General features: G+C 43.8%; 1 protein-coding gene across 3 annotated transcripts in view; it reads left to right on the forward strand.

The window, feature by feature from the left end:
• The window catches only part of LOC122815126 (zinc finger protein 85-like), a 383,598-nt gene that overhangs the window by 44,024 nt on the left and 320,339 nt on the right, over positions 1–19,235 (forward strand). For all 3 annotated transcript variants that reach the window (XM_044087376.1, XM_044087377.1, XR_006366929.1), the window contains one exon: positions 3,095–3,221. In XM_044087376.1, coding sequence (XP_043943311.1) covers positions 3,095–3,221 — 127 coding nt within the window. The remainder of the gene's footprint in view (positions 1–3,094; positions 3,222–19,235) is intronic.

A 19,235-nucleotide genomic window follows, 5' to 3' on the forward strand; every position in this document is an offset into this window, starting at 1 on the left:
TCATTGCACATCTTTTATGTTGTAAATAATGTATAACCACTACTTGATGACCCTTGTCAGCTGGTTTAACAACATGGTCCTCTCTTTTACTTAAATCCATTAAAGCCTTCCGCTCATCCTTAGACATGTTATAAACAACTTTATTTTTATTCTTCAAAAACTCCCTATATTTCTTATCTACTTCATAATTCACTCTTGCTTAATATTTTTGATAGTATCATTAGTGACTGGGGGTATAAAATCACTCTTGCATTCTGTTTTAGTTGTGTCCAACAAATAATATGCATTAACTTCACTATCTAAAGTAGAATCACATAAAACATAAATGTTGCCTTCAGAATCTAAATCTGAAATACTATCCAGGGCTTCAAACACATATATATAGCTTTACTTTGGAAAAAAAATGTTGACCACAGGGTAACTAAGTGGCTACATTAGCATGCTGAACACATGTTTTGTGAGCACCATGTTGAGCACATTAGTGCAACCATGTTTGGGAAATGTAGTGCTCTGTGGCACAGTGTAACAAACGCTGGCACTAAGTGGCTACATTAGCATGCTGAACACATGTTTTGTGAGCACCATGGTGAGCACATTATTGCAACCACGTTTGGGAAATGTAGTGTTCTGTGGCACAGAGTAACAAGAGCAGGCACTAAGTGGCTACATTAGCATGCTGAACACATGCTTTGTGAACATCATGTTGTGCACATTAGTGCCAGCATGTTTGGGAAATGTAGTGCTCTGGCACAGGATAACAAGCGCTGACACTAAATGGCTACATTAACATAACCGTTGCATTCATTTTCCCAGGTTAGCATGATACAAAAAGTCAGCAGTGTGTTACATATGTGCTCATTACCATACAGCTGTGAAATGCAGACATTTCTATAAAAGGTTTCTAAACTTGCAGCTTCAGAGTTAAGTAAGGAATCTTCCCTGTTGTGCACTTTAGCAGGAACAGCAAACACTGTGGTGGAAGTCAGTCACTCTATGGCAAATGTCATAGTATATATGTATTGTAGGACCCATACCACTGGCATGGCACTGCACTGCACTGCTTCCTGTGGTTTTGCAGGACAAATCATGACCCTTGGATGCCTTATGAAGGGCAAGCTATGTAGGGGATTCCAGGGTCATTTGTCAAAGCATGGAGCCTGTGTATACCAATAACCGCAACTGACATATGTGTAACGTATGTGTGGAGGAGAGCATAGCCATAGTTATGGGCATCTCACAGGTACCAAATATGTTACTCACAGGTATATGCCTATGGGTCTACTTCAAAACACTGAAATGTCATAACATTGAATTTCAAAACACTGAGACCACAACATTGAATAGTCAAAACACTGAAAATTCAAAACATTGAATCCCATAACATTGAAAATACATAGGAAAGCAAGAAGTAGTGTATTCCAGCACAACTACATACAGAAACAAATAAAAAACAAACTGTAGTTCACTTCTTCAAACATAAGCATCGCACTACAGTTGAAAGAAGTTAATTTCCTAACAAACATGAGGTTAGGAAATTAACTTTTTTCCACTGTAGTGCGATCTAGGAGTTGGTATATTTAATTTACAGGGGGTGTGGGGGGCAGAGCCCCCCACATGAGAGGTGCAGAGGTGCTTGCCCCCCTGCTTATGTTTGAAGAATTGTACTACAGTTTGTTCTTTATTTGTTTCTGTATGTAGTTGTGCTGAAATATACTACTTCTTGCTTTCTTATGTATTTTCAATGTTATGGGATTAATGTTTTGAATTTTCAAGATTTTGGTCTCAGTGTTTTGAAATTCAATGTTATGAGGTTTCACTGTTTTGAAGTAGACCCATGCCTACTGGTAAGGGAGGCAACCCTTGAAAAAAATCACTAGCTGGCAGAAGTGCAACTCCAGGCCTTCCACATGCATGGCACCTGCATCTTGTTCATTGGGGCTACAGATTCATAGGTTCATAAGTAAGTACTAGGCTATCTGCCCAAGTGTGTTGGCTTTCGCCACCCCCTTAGATTAGTTCCCTGTGCCTCTGACCAGCAGAGCCATTAGTTCCCTGCACCTCTGTCCAGCAAAGCCACTACAGTGATCCCCGGGGTAAATTTTTTGTTTCCCATCCACCTGTCAAGGTTTCTCTTGTAGAGTGCTAGTGAGGGGCTCTGCCTGATGTATATTGGAATCCTGTTCCAAAGCATGGGAAGTCTCTGGGTCAGGAATCTATCCCTCCAGCACCTCCTATTTATCATTGTGGTAAGGTTTGTAACCCTAGAGCGTGTGGCTCTCAGGGATTTTTTTTTTTAGGTGGAGCATATCCATCAATTCTGGGATGGACATGGTCTTGCATGTCAAGCAGAAATCACCTCTGAGTAAGCGGTATGCAACTGAGTACAGCTGGAGTTTCTTTAGTCGGGCTGCATAGGTCATCTGCTTGAGGCCAGTAATCCTCTTGGTGAGGTACTTTTGTGGTCTTTCCAGCTTTTGCAGGTGTCTTGTAAGGTACATCCCAAATGGGGTGTTGTATTCTATAATGGGTCTAATAAGTGATGAGTAGAGGGGCACAATAACCTCCTTTCTTCTGGATGAGAACCCTTTTGAGATAAGGTGGGCCACGTAGAGGGATTTTCTTACCACTTTGGCAATATGATTATCAAAGGAGAGATTGCTATCTACTTGGGTCCCCAGATCCCTTATTACCTTTTCTGTATTTAGGGGTCTACCACCTAGGTGGTAGTTCGTGGGTACTTTTGTTTTTTTCCAAAGGGGATGACTATGCACTTTTTGGCATTCAGCTTGAGGCCATGATTTTGACACCAGGTATCTGTCTCAGTGAGACCCTTCTGGAGAGTGTCTGTATCAGCCGGAGAATCATTTATGGCCCCAGATGAGCATTATGAGGACATGGTCTGCAGAGACTTAACGCAGAATGTGAACATGTACAGAGAATGGATAAATAACTGGTGAATCTGACATACTTTGTTCTTCTAATGTAGGCAGAAAAGTGCATCACTGAATGTTATTTTATTTTTTTCAAATGTTCCTATTCTATCTTTTAACACTGCAGAAGAAGAAGAATGTAAAAATATGTCCTGTATTTTCAGGCACCAAAATCCTTTGAAGATGTTGTCATTGACTTTTCAATGGAAGAGTGGAAGATGTTGAGCACAAAGGAGAAGAAGCTACACCGGGAGGTGATGATACAGAATTATCTGAACATGATATCAGTAGGTAAGGAGGAGGGTTCAAGAGCTACACAGGAAGGGGGTGGTACAGAACTATCATCATATGGTGTCTCTAGGTAAGAGCACTGGTCCCACAGCTACACAGGAACTTTATGCTGTAAACCTATCTCTGTGCTTTGTCATTAGTTATGGAGGATGGCCCCAGAGCTACACATGGAGAGGATGATACAGGATTTTGAGCACATGGTGTCAGTAGTTAAAGAAGGTCCCAGAACTATACTGGGAAGTGACAGTACAAAATTGTGATCATGTGATGTCATTAGATAAGGACAAGGTCCCAAAACTACACAGGGAGGTGAGAGTACAGAACTATGGCCACATGATGTATGTAGGTAAGGAGGATTAGGAATATACCAAAAACTATACAGAGAGGTGATGTACAGAACTATGGCCACATGATGTCTGTAGGTAAGGAGGATGAGGACTATACCAAAAACTATACAGAGAGGTGATTTACAGAACTATGGCTACATGATGCCTGTAGGTAAGGAGGATTAGGGCTGTACCAAAAACTATACAGAGAGGTGATGTACAGATATATGGCCACATAATGTCTGTAGGTAAGGAGGATTAGGACTATACCAAAAACTATACAGAGAGGTGATGTACAGAACTATGGCCACATGATGTCTGTAGTTAAGGAGGATTAGGACTATACCAAAAACTATACAGAGAGGTGATGTACTGAACTATGGCCACATGATGCCTGTAGGTAAGGAGGATTAGGACTATACCAAATACTATACAGAGAGGTGATGTACAGAACTATGGCAACATGATGTCTGTAGGTAAGGAGGATTAGGGCTGTACCAAAAACTATACAGAGAGGTGATGTACAGAACTATGGCCACATGATGTCTGTAGGTAAGGAGGATTAGGACTATACCAAAAACTATACAGAGAGGTGATGTACAAAACTATGGCCACATGATGTTTGTAGGTAAGGAGGATTAGGACTATACCAAAAACTATACAGAGAGGTGATGTACAGAACTATGATCACATATAGCATCTAATAAATTGTTGAAACAAACCATGTGGCTTCAGTGCTGGTTTTAAAGGTACAACATAATTTAAGGTGGATCTTTTATCGGCTTGCATAGTAATAACTCATTTCATTTCAGCATATTCTGTCCTCTTGACAACATCACCCCCTTTCAAATCATCAGTAATAAGTTGCAACAAAAAAAATAGAAAGTAATGTGAATTATTATTAATTTATTAACGCTTTATTGTACCTTTGAGCTGTGTTGGTTAGTCCTTTTGATTTTATTGTTGGTCTATTTTTTTTTTGTTTGGATTTGTCTTTATCCAGGTTATTGCCTTTATTCGAATCTGAGGATCACATGATGTCAGTAGGTAATGAGGGTGGTCCCTGAACTGCACAGGGAGATTATGGTACAGAACTGTGATCACTTGATGTCAGTAGGTAATGAGGGTAGTCCCTGAACTGCACGGGGAGGTTATGGTACAGAACTGTGATCACTTGATGTCAGTAGGTAATGAGGGTAGTCCCTGAACTGCACGGGGAGGTTATGGTACAGAACTGTGATCACATGGTGTATGTAGATAAGGAGGGGTCCCAGAGTTTCAAAGGGAGATGACGGTACAGAACTGTGATCACATGGTGTCAACAGATAAGGACAATGGTCTCAGAGCTACACAGGGAGGTGACAGTACAGAGCTACAGGCACATGGTGTTAGTAGGTAAGGAAGATGATCTCAGACATACCAGTCAACTGTCCTGATTTTCGCACGATATTCAGGTTTTTGCCTCATTTTTTGGTATGTTTCTCGAAGAATTTGTAGTTTTCTGGCAAATCACTGAGGATTGAAGTCATTAAATAATGACATACACTTGAGTTTCAGACTTCATATATTTGAAAAAATGCATGCTAACACAAATCTTGTTGTGGTAGCAACTTTCTAAGTTGCTAAGAGCAGTGGTTGAAAATTGCTCCTATTTTGGGGCTTTTGTTCCCCCCATTATTTTAGGGTTTGTCCCAATTTTGTGTGCTAAGGGGTTGAGCAGTATTCTCAGAACTGCACTGGTAGGAGATGGTACAGAACTGTGATCACTTGGTGTCAGTAGATAAGGAAGATTGTCTCAGAGCTATGCTGGGAAGAGAGAGTACATAACTGTGGGCACATGGTATTAGTAGGTAAGGAACATAGTACATGTATACACCTGAGTGTGGTGGTACATTGGTGCCAACATGATGTCAGTAGCTAAAGAGGAAGGTCTGTGAGCTACACAAGAGAGTGATGTAGAGAATAATTAGCATAGTGTCATTAGGTAAAGAAAAAGATTATTGATATATATAAGAGGGTGGGTGACGTTATGGAGCTGTGAGCCCATGATGTCATTAGGTAAGGAAGATGGTCTGTGAACTATACAAGTATGTATTAGTACATGGTGTCGCTAGATAAGGAAAGTCCCAGACCTACACAAGGAGGTGATGGGTCAGAACTGTGGGCACACCATGTACAAGTATGTATTAGTACATGGTGTCGCTAGATAAGGAAAGTCCCAGACCTACACAAGGAGGTGATGGGTCAGAACTGTAGGCACACCATGTACAAGTATGTATTAGTACATGGTGTCGCTAGATAAGGAAAGTCCCAGACCTACACAAGGAGGTGATGGTTCAGAACTGTGGGCACACCATGTACAAGTATGTATTAGTACATGGTGTCGCTAGATAAGGAGAGTCCCAGACCTACACAAGGAGGTGATGGTTCAGAACTGTGGGCACACCATGTACAAGTATGTATTAGTACATGGTGTCGTCAGATAAGGAAAGTCCCAGACCTACACAAGGAGGTGATGGTTCAGAACTATGGGCACACCATGTACAAGTATGTATTAGTACATGGTGTTGCTAGATAAGGAAAGTCCCAGACCTACACAAGGAGGTGATGGTTCAGAACTATGGGCACACCATGTACAACTATGTATTAGTACATGGTGTCGTTAGATAAGGAAAGTCCCAGACCTACACAAGGAGGTGATGGTTCAGAACTGTGGGCACACCATGTACAAGTATGTATTAGTACATGGTGTCGTTAGATAAGGAAAGTCCCAAACCTACACAAGGAGGTGATGGTTCAGAACTATGGGCACACTATGTACAAGTATGTATTAGTACATGGTGTCGCTAGATAAGGAAAGTTCCAGACCTACACAAGGAGGTGATGGTTCAGAACTATGGGCACACCATGTACAAGTATGTATTAGTACATGGTGTCGTTAGATAAGGAAAGTCCCAGACCTACACAAGGAGGTGATGGTTTAGAACTATGGGCACACCATGTGCAAGTATGTATTAGTACATGGTGTCGCTAGATAAGGAAAGTCCCAGACCTACACAAGGAGGTGATGATTCAGAACTGTGGGCACACCATGTACAAGTATGTATTAGTACATGGTGTCGCTAGATAAGGAAAGTCCCAGACCTACACAAAGAGGTGATGGTTCAGAACTGTGGGCACACCATGTACAAGTATGTATTAGTACATGGTGTCGCTAGATAAGGAAAGTCCCAGACCTACACAAGGAGGTGATGGTTTAGAACTATGGGCACACCATGTACAAGTATGTATTAGTACATGGTGTCGTTAGATAAGGAAAGTCCCAGACCTACACAAGGAGGTGATGGTTCAGAACTGTGGGCACACCATGTACAAGTATGTATTAGTACATGGTGTCATTAGATAAGGAAAGTCCCAGACCTACACAAGGAGGTGATGGTTGAGAAATGTGGGCACACCATGTACAAGTATGTATTAGTACATGGTGTCATTAGATAAGGAAAGTCCCAGACCTACACAAGGAGGTGATGGTTCAGAACTGTGGGCACACCATGTACAAGTATGTATTAGTACATGGTGTCGTCAGATAAGGAAAGTCCCAGACCTACACAAGGAGGTGATGGTTCAGAACTATGGGCACACCATGTACAACTATGTATTAGTACATGGTGTCGTTAGATAAGGAAAGTCCCAGACCTACACAAGGAGGTGATGGTTCAGAACTGTGGGCACACCATGTACAAGTATGTATTAGTACATGGTGTCGCTAGATAAGGAAAGTCCCAGACCTACACAAGGAGGTGATGGTTCAGAACTGTGGGCACACCATGTACAAGTATGTATTAGTACATGGTGTTGCTAGATAAGGAAAGTCCCAGACCTACACAAGGAGGTGATGGTTCAGAACTATGGGCACACCATGTACAACTATGTATTAGTACATGGTGTCGTTAGATAAGGAAAGTCCCAGACCTACACAAGGAGGTGATGGTTCAGAACTGTGGGCACACCATGTACAAGTATGTATTAGTACATGGTGTCGTTAGATAAGGAAAGTCCCAAACCTACACAAGGAGGTGATGGTTCAGAACTATGGGCACACCATGTACAAGTATGTATTAGTACATGGTGTCGCCAGATAAGGAACGTCCCAGACCTACACAAGGAGGTGATGGTTCAGAACTATGGGCACACCATGTACAAGTATGTATTAGTACATGGTGTCGTCAGATAAGGAAAGTCCCAGACCTACACAAGGAGGTGATGGTTCAGAACTGTGGGCACACCATGTACAAGTATGTATTAGCACATGGTGTCGTCAGATAAGGGAAGTCCCAGACCTACATAAGGAGGTGATGGTTCAGAACTGTGGGCACACCATGTACAAGTATGTATTAGTACATGGTGTCGCTAGATAAGGAAAGTCCCAGACCTACACAAGGAGGTGATGGTTCAGAACTATGGGCACACCATGTACAAGTATGTATTAGTACATGGTGTTGCTAGATAAGGAAAGTCCCAGACCTACACTAGGAGGTGATGGTTCAGAACTGTGGGCACACCATGTACAAGTATGTATTAGTACATGGTGTCGCTAGATAAGGAAAGTCCCAGACCTACACAAGGAGGTGATGGTTCAGAACTGTGGGCACACCATGTACAAGTATGTATTAGTACATGGTGTCATTAGATAAGGAAAGTCCCAGACCTACACAAGGAGGTGATGGTTCAGAACTGTGGGCACACCATGTACAAGTATGTATTAGTACATGGTGTCGCTAGATAAGGAAAGTCCCAGACCTACACAAGGAGGTGATGGTTCAGAACTGTGGGCACACCATGTACAAGTATGTATTAGTACATGGTGTCGCTAGATAAGGAAAGTCCCAGACCTACACAAGGAGGTGATGGTTCAGAACTGTGGGCACACCATGTACAAGTATGTATTAGTACATGGTGTCGCTAGATAAGGAAAGTCCCAGACCTACACAAGGAGGTGATGGTTCAGAACTGTGGGCACACCATGTACAAGTATGTATTAGTACATGGTGTCATTAGATAAGGAAAGTCCCAGACCTACACAAGGAGGTGATGGTTCAGAACTGTGGGCACACCATGTACAAGTATGTATTAGTACATGGTGTCGCTAGATAAGGAAAGTCCCAGACCTACACAAGGAGGTGATGGTTCAGAACTGTGGGCACACCATGTACAAGTATGTATTAGTACATGGTGTCGCTAGATAAGGAAAGTCCCAGACCTACACAAGGAGGTGATGGTTCAGAACTGTGGGCACACCATGTACAAGTATGTATTAGTACATGGTGTTGCTAGATAAGGAAAGTCCCAGACCTACACTAGGAGGTGATGGTTCAGAAATGTGGGCACACCATGTACAAGTATGTATTAGTACATGGTGTCGCTAGATAAGGAAAGTCCCAGACCTACACAAGGAGGTGATGGTTCAGAACTGTGGGCACACCATGTACAAGTATGTATTAGTACATGGTGTCACTAGATAAGGAAAGTCCCAGACCTACACAAGGAGGTGATGGTTCAGAACTGTGGGCACACCATGTACAAGTATGTATTAGTACATGGTGTCGCTAGATAAGGAAAGTCCCAGACCTACACAAGGAGGTGATGGTTCAGAACTGTGGGCACACCATGTACAAGTATGTATTAGTACATGGTGTCGCTAGATAAGGAAAGTCCCAGACCTACACAAGGAGGTGATGGTTCAGAACTGTGGGCACACCATGTACAAGTATGTATTAGTACATGGTGTCGCTAGATAAGGAAAGTCCCAGACCTACACAAGGAGGTGATGGTTCAGAACTGTGGGCACACCATGTACAAGTATGTATTAGTACATGGTGTCGCTAGATAAGGAAAGTCCCAGACCTACACAAGGAGGTGATGTTTCAGAACTGTGGGCACACCATGTACAAGTATGTATTAATACATGGTGTCACTAGATAAGGAAAGTCCCAGACCTACACGAGGAGGTGATGGTTCAGAACTGTGGGCACACCATGTACAAGTATGTATTAGTACATGGTGTCATTAGATAAGGAAAGTCCCAGACCTACACAAGGAGGTGATGGTTCAGAACTGTGGGCACACCATGTACAAGTATGTATTAGTACATGGTGTCGCTAGATAAGGAAAGTCCCAGACCTACACAAGGAGGTGATGGTTCAGAACTGTGGGCACACCATGTACAAGTATGTATTAGTACATGGTGTCGCTAGATAAGGAAAGTCCCAGACCTACACAAGGAGGTGATGGTTCAGAACTGTGGGCACACCATGTACAAGTATGTATTAGTACATGGTGTCGCTAGATAAGGAAAGTCCCAGACCTACACAAGGAGGTGATGGTTCAGAACTGTGGGCACACCATGTACAAGTATGTATTAGTACATGGTGTCGCTAGATAAGGAAAGTCCCAGACCTACACAAGGAGGTGATGGTTCAGAACTGTGGGCACACCATGTACAAGTATGTATTAGTACATGGTGTCGCTAGATAAGGAAAGTCCCAGACCTACACAAGGAGGTGATGGTTCAGAACTGTGGGCACACCATGTACAAGTATGTATTAGTACATGGTGTCGCTAGATAAGGAAAGTCCCAGACCTACACAAGGAGGTGATGGTTCAGAACTGTGGGCACACCATGTACAAGTATGTATTAGTACATGGTGTCGCTAGATAAGGAAAGTCCCAGACCTACACAAGGAGGTGATGGTTCAGAACTGTGGGCACACCATGTACAAGTATGTATTAGTACATGGTGTCACTAGATAAGGAAAGTCCCAGACCTACACAAGGAGGTGATGGTTCAGAACTGTGGGCACACCATGTACAAGTATGTATTAGTACATGGTGTCGCTAGATAAGGAAAGTCCCAGACCTACACAAGGAGGTGATGGTTCAGAACTATGGGCACACCATGTACAAGTATGTATTAGTACATGGTGTCGCTAGATAAGGAAAGTCCCAGACCTACACAAGGAGGTGATGGTTCAGAACTGTGGGCACACCATGTACAAGTATGTATTAGTACATGGTGTCGCTAGATAAGGAAAGTCCCAGACCTACACAAGGAGGTGATGGTTCAGAACTGTGGGCACACCATGTACAAGTATGTATTAGTACATGGTGTCGCTAGATAAGGAAAGTCCCAGACCTACACAAGGAGGTGATGGTTCAGAACTGTGGGCACACCATGTACAAGTATGTATTAGTACATGGTGTCGCTAGATAAGGAAAGTCCCAGACCTACACAAGGAGGTGATGGTTCAGAACTATGGGCACACCATGTACAAGTATGTATTAGTACATGGTGTCGCTAGATAAGGAAAGTCCCAGACCTACACAAGGAGGTGATGGTTCAGAACTGTGGGCACACCATGTACAAGTATGTATTAGTACATGGTGTCGCTAGATAAGGAAAGTCCCAGACCTACACAAGGAGGTGATGGTTCAGAACTGTGGGCACACCATGTACAAGTATGTATTAGTACATGGTGTCGCTAGATAAGGAAAGTCCCAGACCTACACAAGGAGGTGATGGTTCAGAACTGTGGGCACACCATGTACAAGTATGTATTAGTACATGGTGTCGCTAGATAAGGAAAGTCCCAGACCTACACAAGGAGGTGATGGTTCAGAACTGTGGGCACACCATGTACAAGTATGTATTAGTACATGGTGTCGCTAGATAAGGAAAGTCCCAGACCTACACAAGGAGGTGATGGTTCAGAACTATGGGCACACCATGTACAAGTATGTATTAGTACATGGTGTCGCTAGATAAGGAAAGTCCCAGACCTACACAAGGAGGTGATGGTTCAGAACTGTGGGCACACCATGTACAAGTATGTATTAGTACATGGTGTCGCTAGATAAGGAAAGTCCCAGACCTACACAAGGAGGTGATGGTTCAGAACTGTGGGCACACCATGTACAAGTATGTATTAGTACATGGTGTCGCTAGATAAGGAAAGTCCCAGACCTACACAAGGAGGTGATGGTTCAGAACTGTGGGCACACCATGTACAAGTATGTATTAGTACATGGTGTCGCTAGATAAGGAAAGTCCCAGACCTACACAAGGAGGTGATGGTTCAGAACTGTGGGCACACCATGTACAAGTATGTATTAGTACATGGTGTCGCTAGATAAGGAGAGTCCCAGACCTACACAAGGAGGTGATGGTTCAGAACTATGGGCACACCATGTACAAGTATGTATTAGTACATGGTGTCACTAGATAAGGAAACTCCCAGACCTACACAAGGAGGTGATGGTTCAGAAATGTGGGCACACCATGTACAAGTATGTATTAGTACATGGTGTTGCTAGATAAGGAAAGTCCCAGACCTACACAAGGAGGTGATGGTTCAGAACTGTGGGCACACCATGTACAAGTATGTATTAGTACATGGTGTCGCTAGATAAGGAAAGTCCCAGACCTACACAAGGAGGTGATGGTTCAGAACTGTGGGCACACCATGTACAAGTATGTATTAGTACATGGTGTCGCTAGATAAGGAAAGTCCCAGACCTACACAAGGAGGTGATGGTTCAGAACTGTGGGCACACCATGTACAAGTATGTATTAGTACATGGTGTCGCTAGATAAGGAAAGTCCCAGACCTACACAAGGAGGTGATGGTTCAGAACTATGGGCACACCATGTACAAGTATGTATTAGTACATGGTGTCGCTAGATAAGGAAAGTCCCAGACCTACACAAGGAGGTGATGGTTCAGAACTATGGGCACACCATGTACAAGTATGTATTAGTACATGGTGTCGCTAGATAAGGAAAGTCCCAGACCTACACAAGGAGGTGATGGTTCAGAACTGTGGGCACACCATGTACAAGTATGTATTAGTACATGGTGTCGCTAGATAAGGAAAGTCCCAGACCTACACAAGGAGGTGATGGTTCAGAACTGTGGGCACACCATGTACAAGTATGTATTAGTACATGGTGTCGCTAGATAAGGAAAGTCCCAGACCTACACAAGGAGGTGATGGTTCAGAACTGTGGGCACACCATGTACAAGTATGTATTAGTACATGGTGTCGCTAGATAAGGAAAGTCCCAGACCTACACAAGGAGGTGATGGTTCAGAACTGTGGGCACACCATGTACAAGTATGTATTAGTACATGGTGTCGCTAGATAAGGAAAGTCCCAGACCTACACAAGGAGGTGATGGTTCAGAACTGTGGGCACACCATGTACAAGTATGTATTAGTACATGGTGTCGCTAGATAAGGAAAGTCCCAGACCTACACAAGGAGGTGATGGTTCAGAACTATGGGCACACCATGTACAAGTATGTATTAGTACATGGTGTCGCTAGATAAGGAAAGTCCCAGACCTACACAAGGAGGTGATGGTTCAGAACTGTGGGCACACCATGTACAAGTATGTATTAGTACATGGTGTCGCTAGATAAGGAAAGTCCCAGACCTACACAAGGAGGTGATGGTTCAGAACTGTGGGCACACCATGTACAAGTATGTATTAGTACATGGTGTCGCTAGATAAGGAAAGTCCCAGACCTACACAAGGAGGTGATGGTTCAGAACTGTGGGCACACCATGTACAAGTATGTATTAGTACATGGTGTCGCTAGATAAGGAAAGTCCCAGACCTACACAAGGAGGTGATGGTTCAGAACTATGGGCACACCATGTACAAGTATGTATTAGTACATGGTGTCGCTAGATAAGGAAAGTCCCAGACCTACACAAGGAGGTGATGGTTCAGAACTGTGGGCACACCATGTACAAGTATGTATTAGTACATGGTGTCGCTAGATAAGGAAAGTCCCAGACCTACACAAGGAGGTGATGGTTCAGAACTGTGGGCACACCATGTACAAGTATGTATTAGTACATGGTGTCGCTAGATAAGGAAAGTCCCAGACCTACACAAGGAGGTGATGGTTCAGAACTATGGGCACACCATGTACAAGTATGTATTAGTACATGGTGTCGCTAGATAAGGAAAGTCCCAGACCTACACAAGGAGGTGATGGTTCAGAACTATGGGCACACCATGTACAAGTATGTATTAGTACATGGTGTCGCTAGATAAGGAAAGTCCCAGACCTACACAAGGAGGTGATGGTTCAGAACTGTGGGCACACCATGTACAAGTATGTATTAGTACATGGTGTCGCTAGATAAGGAAAGTCCCAGACCTACACAAGGAGGTGATGGTTCAGAACTATGGGCACACCATGTACAAGTATGTATTAGTACATGGTGTCGCTAGATAAGGAAAGTCCCAGACCTACACAAGGAGGTGATGGTTCAGAACTGTGGGCACACCATGTACAAGTATGTATTAGTACATGGTGTCGCTAGATAAGGAAAGTCCCAGACCTACACAAGGAGGTGATGGTTCAGAACTGTGGGCACACCATGTACAAGTATGTATTAGTACATGGTGTCGCTAGATAAGGAAAGTCCCAGACCTACACAAGGAGGTGATGGTTCAGAACTGTGGGCACACCATGTACAAGTATGTATTAGTACATGGTGTCGCTAGATAAGGAAAGTCCCAGACCTACACAAGGAGGTGATGGTTCAGAACTATGGGCACACCATGTACAAGTATGTATTAGTACATGGTGTCGCTAGATAAGGAAAGTCCCAGACCTACACAAGGAGGTGATGGTTCAGAACTGTGGGCACACCATGTACAAGTATGTATTAGTACATGGTGTCGCTAGATAAGGAAAGTCCCAGACCTACACAAGGAGGTGATGGTTCAGAACTATGGGCACACCATGTACAAGTATGTATTAGTACATGGTGTCGCTAGATAAGGAAAGTCCCAGACCTACACAAGGAGGTGATGGTTCAGAACTGTGGGCACACCATGTACAAGTATGTATTAGTACATGGTGTCGCTAGATAAGGAAAGTCCCAGACCTACACAAGGAGGTGATGGTTCAGAACTGTGGGCACACCATGTACAAGTATGTATTAGTACATGGTGTCGCTAGATAAGGAAAGTCCCAGACCTACACAAGGAGGTGATGGTTCAGAACTGTGGGCACACCATGTACAAGTATGTATTAGTACATGGTGTCGCTAGATAAGGAAAGTCCCAGACCTACACAAGGAGGTGATGGTTCAGAACTATGGGCACACCATGTACAAGTATGTATTAGTACATGGTGTCGCTAGATAAGGAAAGTCCCAGACCTACACAAGGAGGTGATGGTTCAGAACTATGGGCACACCATGTACAAGTATGTATTAGTACATGGTGTCGCTAGATAAGGAAAGTCCCAGACCTACACAAGGAGGTGATGGTTCAGAACTATGGGCACACCATGTACAAGTATGTATTAGTACATGGTGTCGCTAGATAAGGAAAGTCCCAGACCTACACAAGGAGGTGATGGTTCAGAACTATGGGCACACCATGTACAAGTATGTATTAGTACATGGTGTCGCTAGATAAGGAAAGTCCCAGACCTACACAAGGAGGTGATGGTTCAGAACTGTGGGCACACCATGTACAAGTATGTATTAGTACATGGTGTCGCTAGATAAGGAAAGTCCCAGACCTACACAAGGAGGTGATGGTTCAGAACTGTGGGCACACCATGTACAAGTATGTATTAGTACATGGTGTCGCTAGATAAGGAAAGTCCCAGACCTACACAAGGAGGTGATGGTTCAGAACTGTGGGCACACCATGTACAAGTATGTATTAGTACATGGTGTCGCTAGATAAGGAAAGTCCCAGACCTACACAAGGAGGTGATGGTTCAGAACTGTGGGCACACCATGTACAAGTATGTATTAGTACATGGTGTCGCTAGATAAGGAAAGTCCCAGACCTACACAAGGAGGTGATGGTTCAGAACTGTGGGCACACCATGTACAAGTATGTATTAGTACATGGTGTCGCTAGATAAGGAAAGTCCCAGACCTACACAAGGAGGTGATGGTTCAGAACTGTGGGCACACCATGTACAAGTATGTATTAGTACATGGTGTCATTAGATAGGGAGAGTCCTAGACCTACACAAGGAGGTGATGGTTCAGAACTGTGGGCACACCATGTACAAGTATGTATTAGTACATGGTGTCGCTAGATAAGGAAAGTCCCAGACCTACACAAGGAGGTGATGGTTCAGAACTGTGGGCACACCATGTACAAGTATGTATTAGTACATGGTGTCGCTAGATAAGGAAAGTCCCAGACCTACACAAGGAGGTGATGGTTCAGAACTGTGGGCACACCATGTACAAGTATGTATTAGTACATGGTGTCGCTAGATAAGGAAAGTCCCAGACCTACACAAGGAGGTGATGGTTCAGAACTGTGGGCACACCATGTACAAGTATGTATTAGTACATGGTGTCGCTAGATAAGGAAAGTCCCAGACCTACACAAGGAGGTGATGGTTCAGAACTGTGGGCACACCATGTACAAGTATGTATTAGTACATGGTGTCGCTAGATAAGGAAAGTCCCAGACCTACACAAGGAGGTGATGGTTCAGAACTGTGGGCACACCATGTACAAGTATGTATTAGTACATGGTGTCGCTAGATAAGGAAAGTCCCAGACCTACACAAGGAGGTGATGGTTCAGAACTGTGGGCACACCATGTACAAGTATGTATTAGTACATGGTGTCGCTAGATAAGGAAAGTCCCAGACCTACACAAGGAGGTGATGGTTCAGAACTATGGGCACACCATGTACAAGTATGTATTAGTACATGGTGTCGCTAGATAAGGAAAGTCCCAGACCTACACAAGGAGGTGATGGTTCAGAACTGTGGGCACACCATGTACAAGTATGTATTAGTACATGGTGTCGCTAGATAAGGAAAGTCCCAGACCTACACAAGGAGGTGATGGTTCAGAACTGTGGGCACACCATGTACAAGTATGTATTAGTACATGGTGTCGCTAGATAAGGAAAGTCCCAGACCTACACAAGGAGGTGATGGTTCAGAACTGTGGGCACACCATGTACAAGTATGTATTAGTACATGGTGTCGCTAGATAAGGAAAGTCCCAGACCTACACAAGGAGGTGATGGTTCAGAACTGTGGGCACACCATGTACAAGTATGTATTAGTACATGGTGTCGCTAGATAAGGAAAGTCCCAGACCTACACAAGGAGGTGATGGTTCAGAACTGTGGGCACACCATGTACAAGTATGTATTAGTACATGGTGTCGCTAGATAAGGAAAGTCCCAGACCTACACAAGGAGGTGATGGTTCAGAACTATGGGCACACCATGTACAAGTATGTATTAGTACATGGTGTCGCTAGATAAGGAAAGTCCCAGACCTACACAAGGAGGTGATGGTTCACAACTATGGGCACACCATGTACAAGTATGTATTAGTACATGGTGTCGCTAGATAAGGAAAGTCCCAGACCTACACAAGGAGGTGATGGTTCAGAACTGTGGGCACACCATGTACAAGTATGTATTAGTACATGGTGTCGCTAGATAAGGAAAGTCCCAGACCTACACAAGGAGGTGATGGTTCAGAACTATGGGCACACCATGTACAAGTATGTATTAGTACATGGTGTCGCTAGATAAGGAAAGTCCCAGACCTACACAAGGAGGTGATGGTTCAGAACTATGGGCACACCATGTACAAGTATGTATTAGTACATGGTGTCGCTAGATAAGGAAAGTCCCAGACCTACACAAGGAGGTGATGGTTCAGAACTATGGGCACACCATGTACAAGTATGTATTAGTACATGGTGTCGCTAGATAAGGAAAGTCCCAGACCTACACAAGGAGGTGATGGTTCAGAACTGTGGGCACACCATGTACAAGTATGTATTAGTACATGGTGTCGTCAGATAAGGAAAGTCCCAGACCTACACAAGGAGGTGATGGTTCAGAACTATGGGCACACCATGTACAAGTATGTATTAGTACATGGTGTCGCTAGATAAGGAAAGTCCCAGACCTACACAAGGAGGTGATGGTTCAGAACTATGGGCACACCATGTACAAGTATGTATTAGTACATGGTGTCGCTAGATAAGGAAAGTCCCAGACCTACACAAGGAGGTGATGGTTCAGAACTGTGGGCACACCATGTACAAGTATGTATTAGTACATGGTGTCGCTAGATAAGGAAAGTCCCAGACCTACACAAGGAGGTGATGGTTCAGAACTGTGGGCACACCATGTACAAGTATGTATTAGTACATGGTGTCATTAGATAAGGAAAGTCCCAGACCTACACAAGGAGGTGATGGTTCAGAACTGTGGGCACACCATGTACAAGTATGTATTAGTACATGGTGTCGCTAGATAAGGAAAGTCCCAGACCTACACAAGGAGGTGATGGTTCAGAACTGTGGGCACACCATGTACAAGTATGTATTAGTACATGGTGTCGCTAGATAAGGAAAGTCCCAGACCTACACAAGGAGGTGATGGTTCAGAACTGTGGGCACACCATGTACAAGTATGTATTAGTACATGGTGTCGCTAGATAAGGAAAGTCCCAGACCTACACAAGGAGGTGATGGTTCAGAACTGTGGGCACACCATGTACAAGTATGTATTAGTACATGGTGTCGCTAGATAAGGAAAGTCCCAGACCTACACAAGGAGGTGATGGTTCAGAACTGTGGGCACACCATGTACAAGTATGTATTAGTACATGGTGTCGCTAGATAAGGAAAGTCCCAGACCTACACAAGGAGGTGATGGTTCAGAACTGTGGGCACACCATGTACAAGTATGTATTAGTACATGGTGTCGCTAGATAAGGAAAGTCCCAGACCTACACAAGGAGGTGATGGTTCAGAACTATGGGCACACCATGTACAAGTATGTATTAGTACATGGTGTCGCTAGATAAGGAAAGTCCCAGACCTACACAAGGAGGTGATGGTTCAGAACTATGGGCACACCATGTACAAGTATGTATTAGTACATGGTGTCGCTAGATAAGGAAAGTCCCAGACCTACACAAGGAGGTGATGGTTCAGAACTGTGGGCACACCATGTACAAGTATGTATTAGTACATGGTGTCGCTAGATAAGGAAAGTCCCAGACCTACACAAGGAGGTGATGGTTCAGAACTATGGGCACACCATGTACAAGTATGTATTAGTACATGGTGTCGCTAGATAAGGAAAGTCCCAGACCTACACAAGGAGGTGATGGTTCAGAACTGTGGGCACACCATGTACAAGTATGTATTAGTACATGGTGTCGCTAGATAAGGAAAGTCCCAGACCTACACAAGGAGGTGATGGTTCAGAACTGTGGGCACACCATGTACAAGTATGTATTAGTACATGGTGTCGCTAGATAAGGAAAGTCCCAGACCTACACAAGGAGGTGATGGTTCAGAACTGTGGGCACACCATGTACAAGTATGTATTAGTACATGGTGTCATCAGATAAGGAAAGTCCCAGACCTACACAAGGAGGTGATGGTTCAGAACTATGGGCACACCATGTACAAGTATGTATTAGTACATGGTGTCGTCAGATAAGGAAAGTCCCAGACCTACACAAGGAGGTGATGGTTCAGAACTGTGGGCACACCATGTACAAGTATGTATTAGTACATGGTGTCGCTAGATAAGGAAAGTCCCAGACCTACACAAGGAGGTGATGGTTCAGAACTATGG

The sequence above is a fragment of the Protopterus annectens genome, chromosome 11.part0 (assembly GCF_019279795.1).
Source record: "Protopterus annectens isolate FY-2018-M chromosome 11.part0, PAN1.0, whole genome shotgun sequence".
Lineage (NCBI taxonomy): Eukaryota > Metazoa > Chordata > Ceratodontiformes > Protopteridae > Protopterus > Protopterus annectens.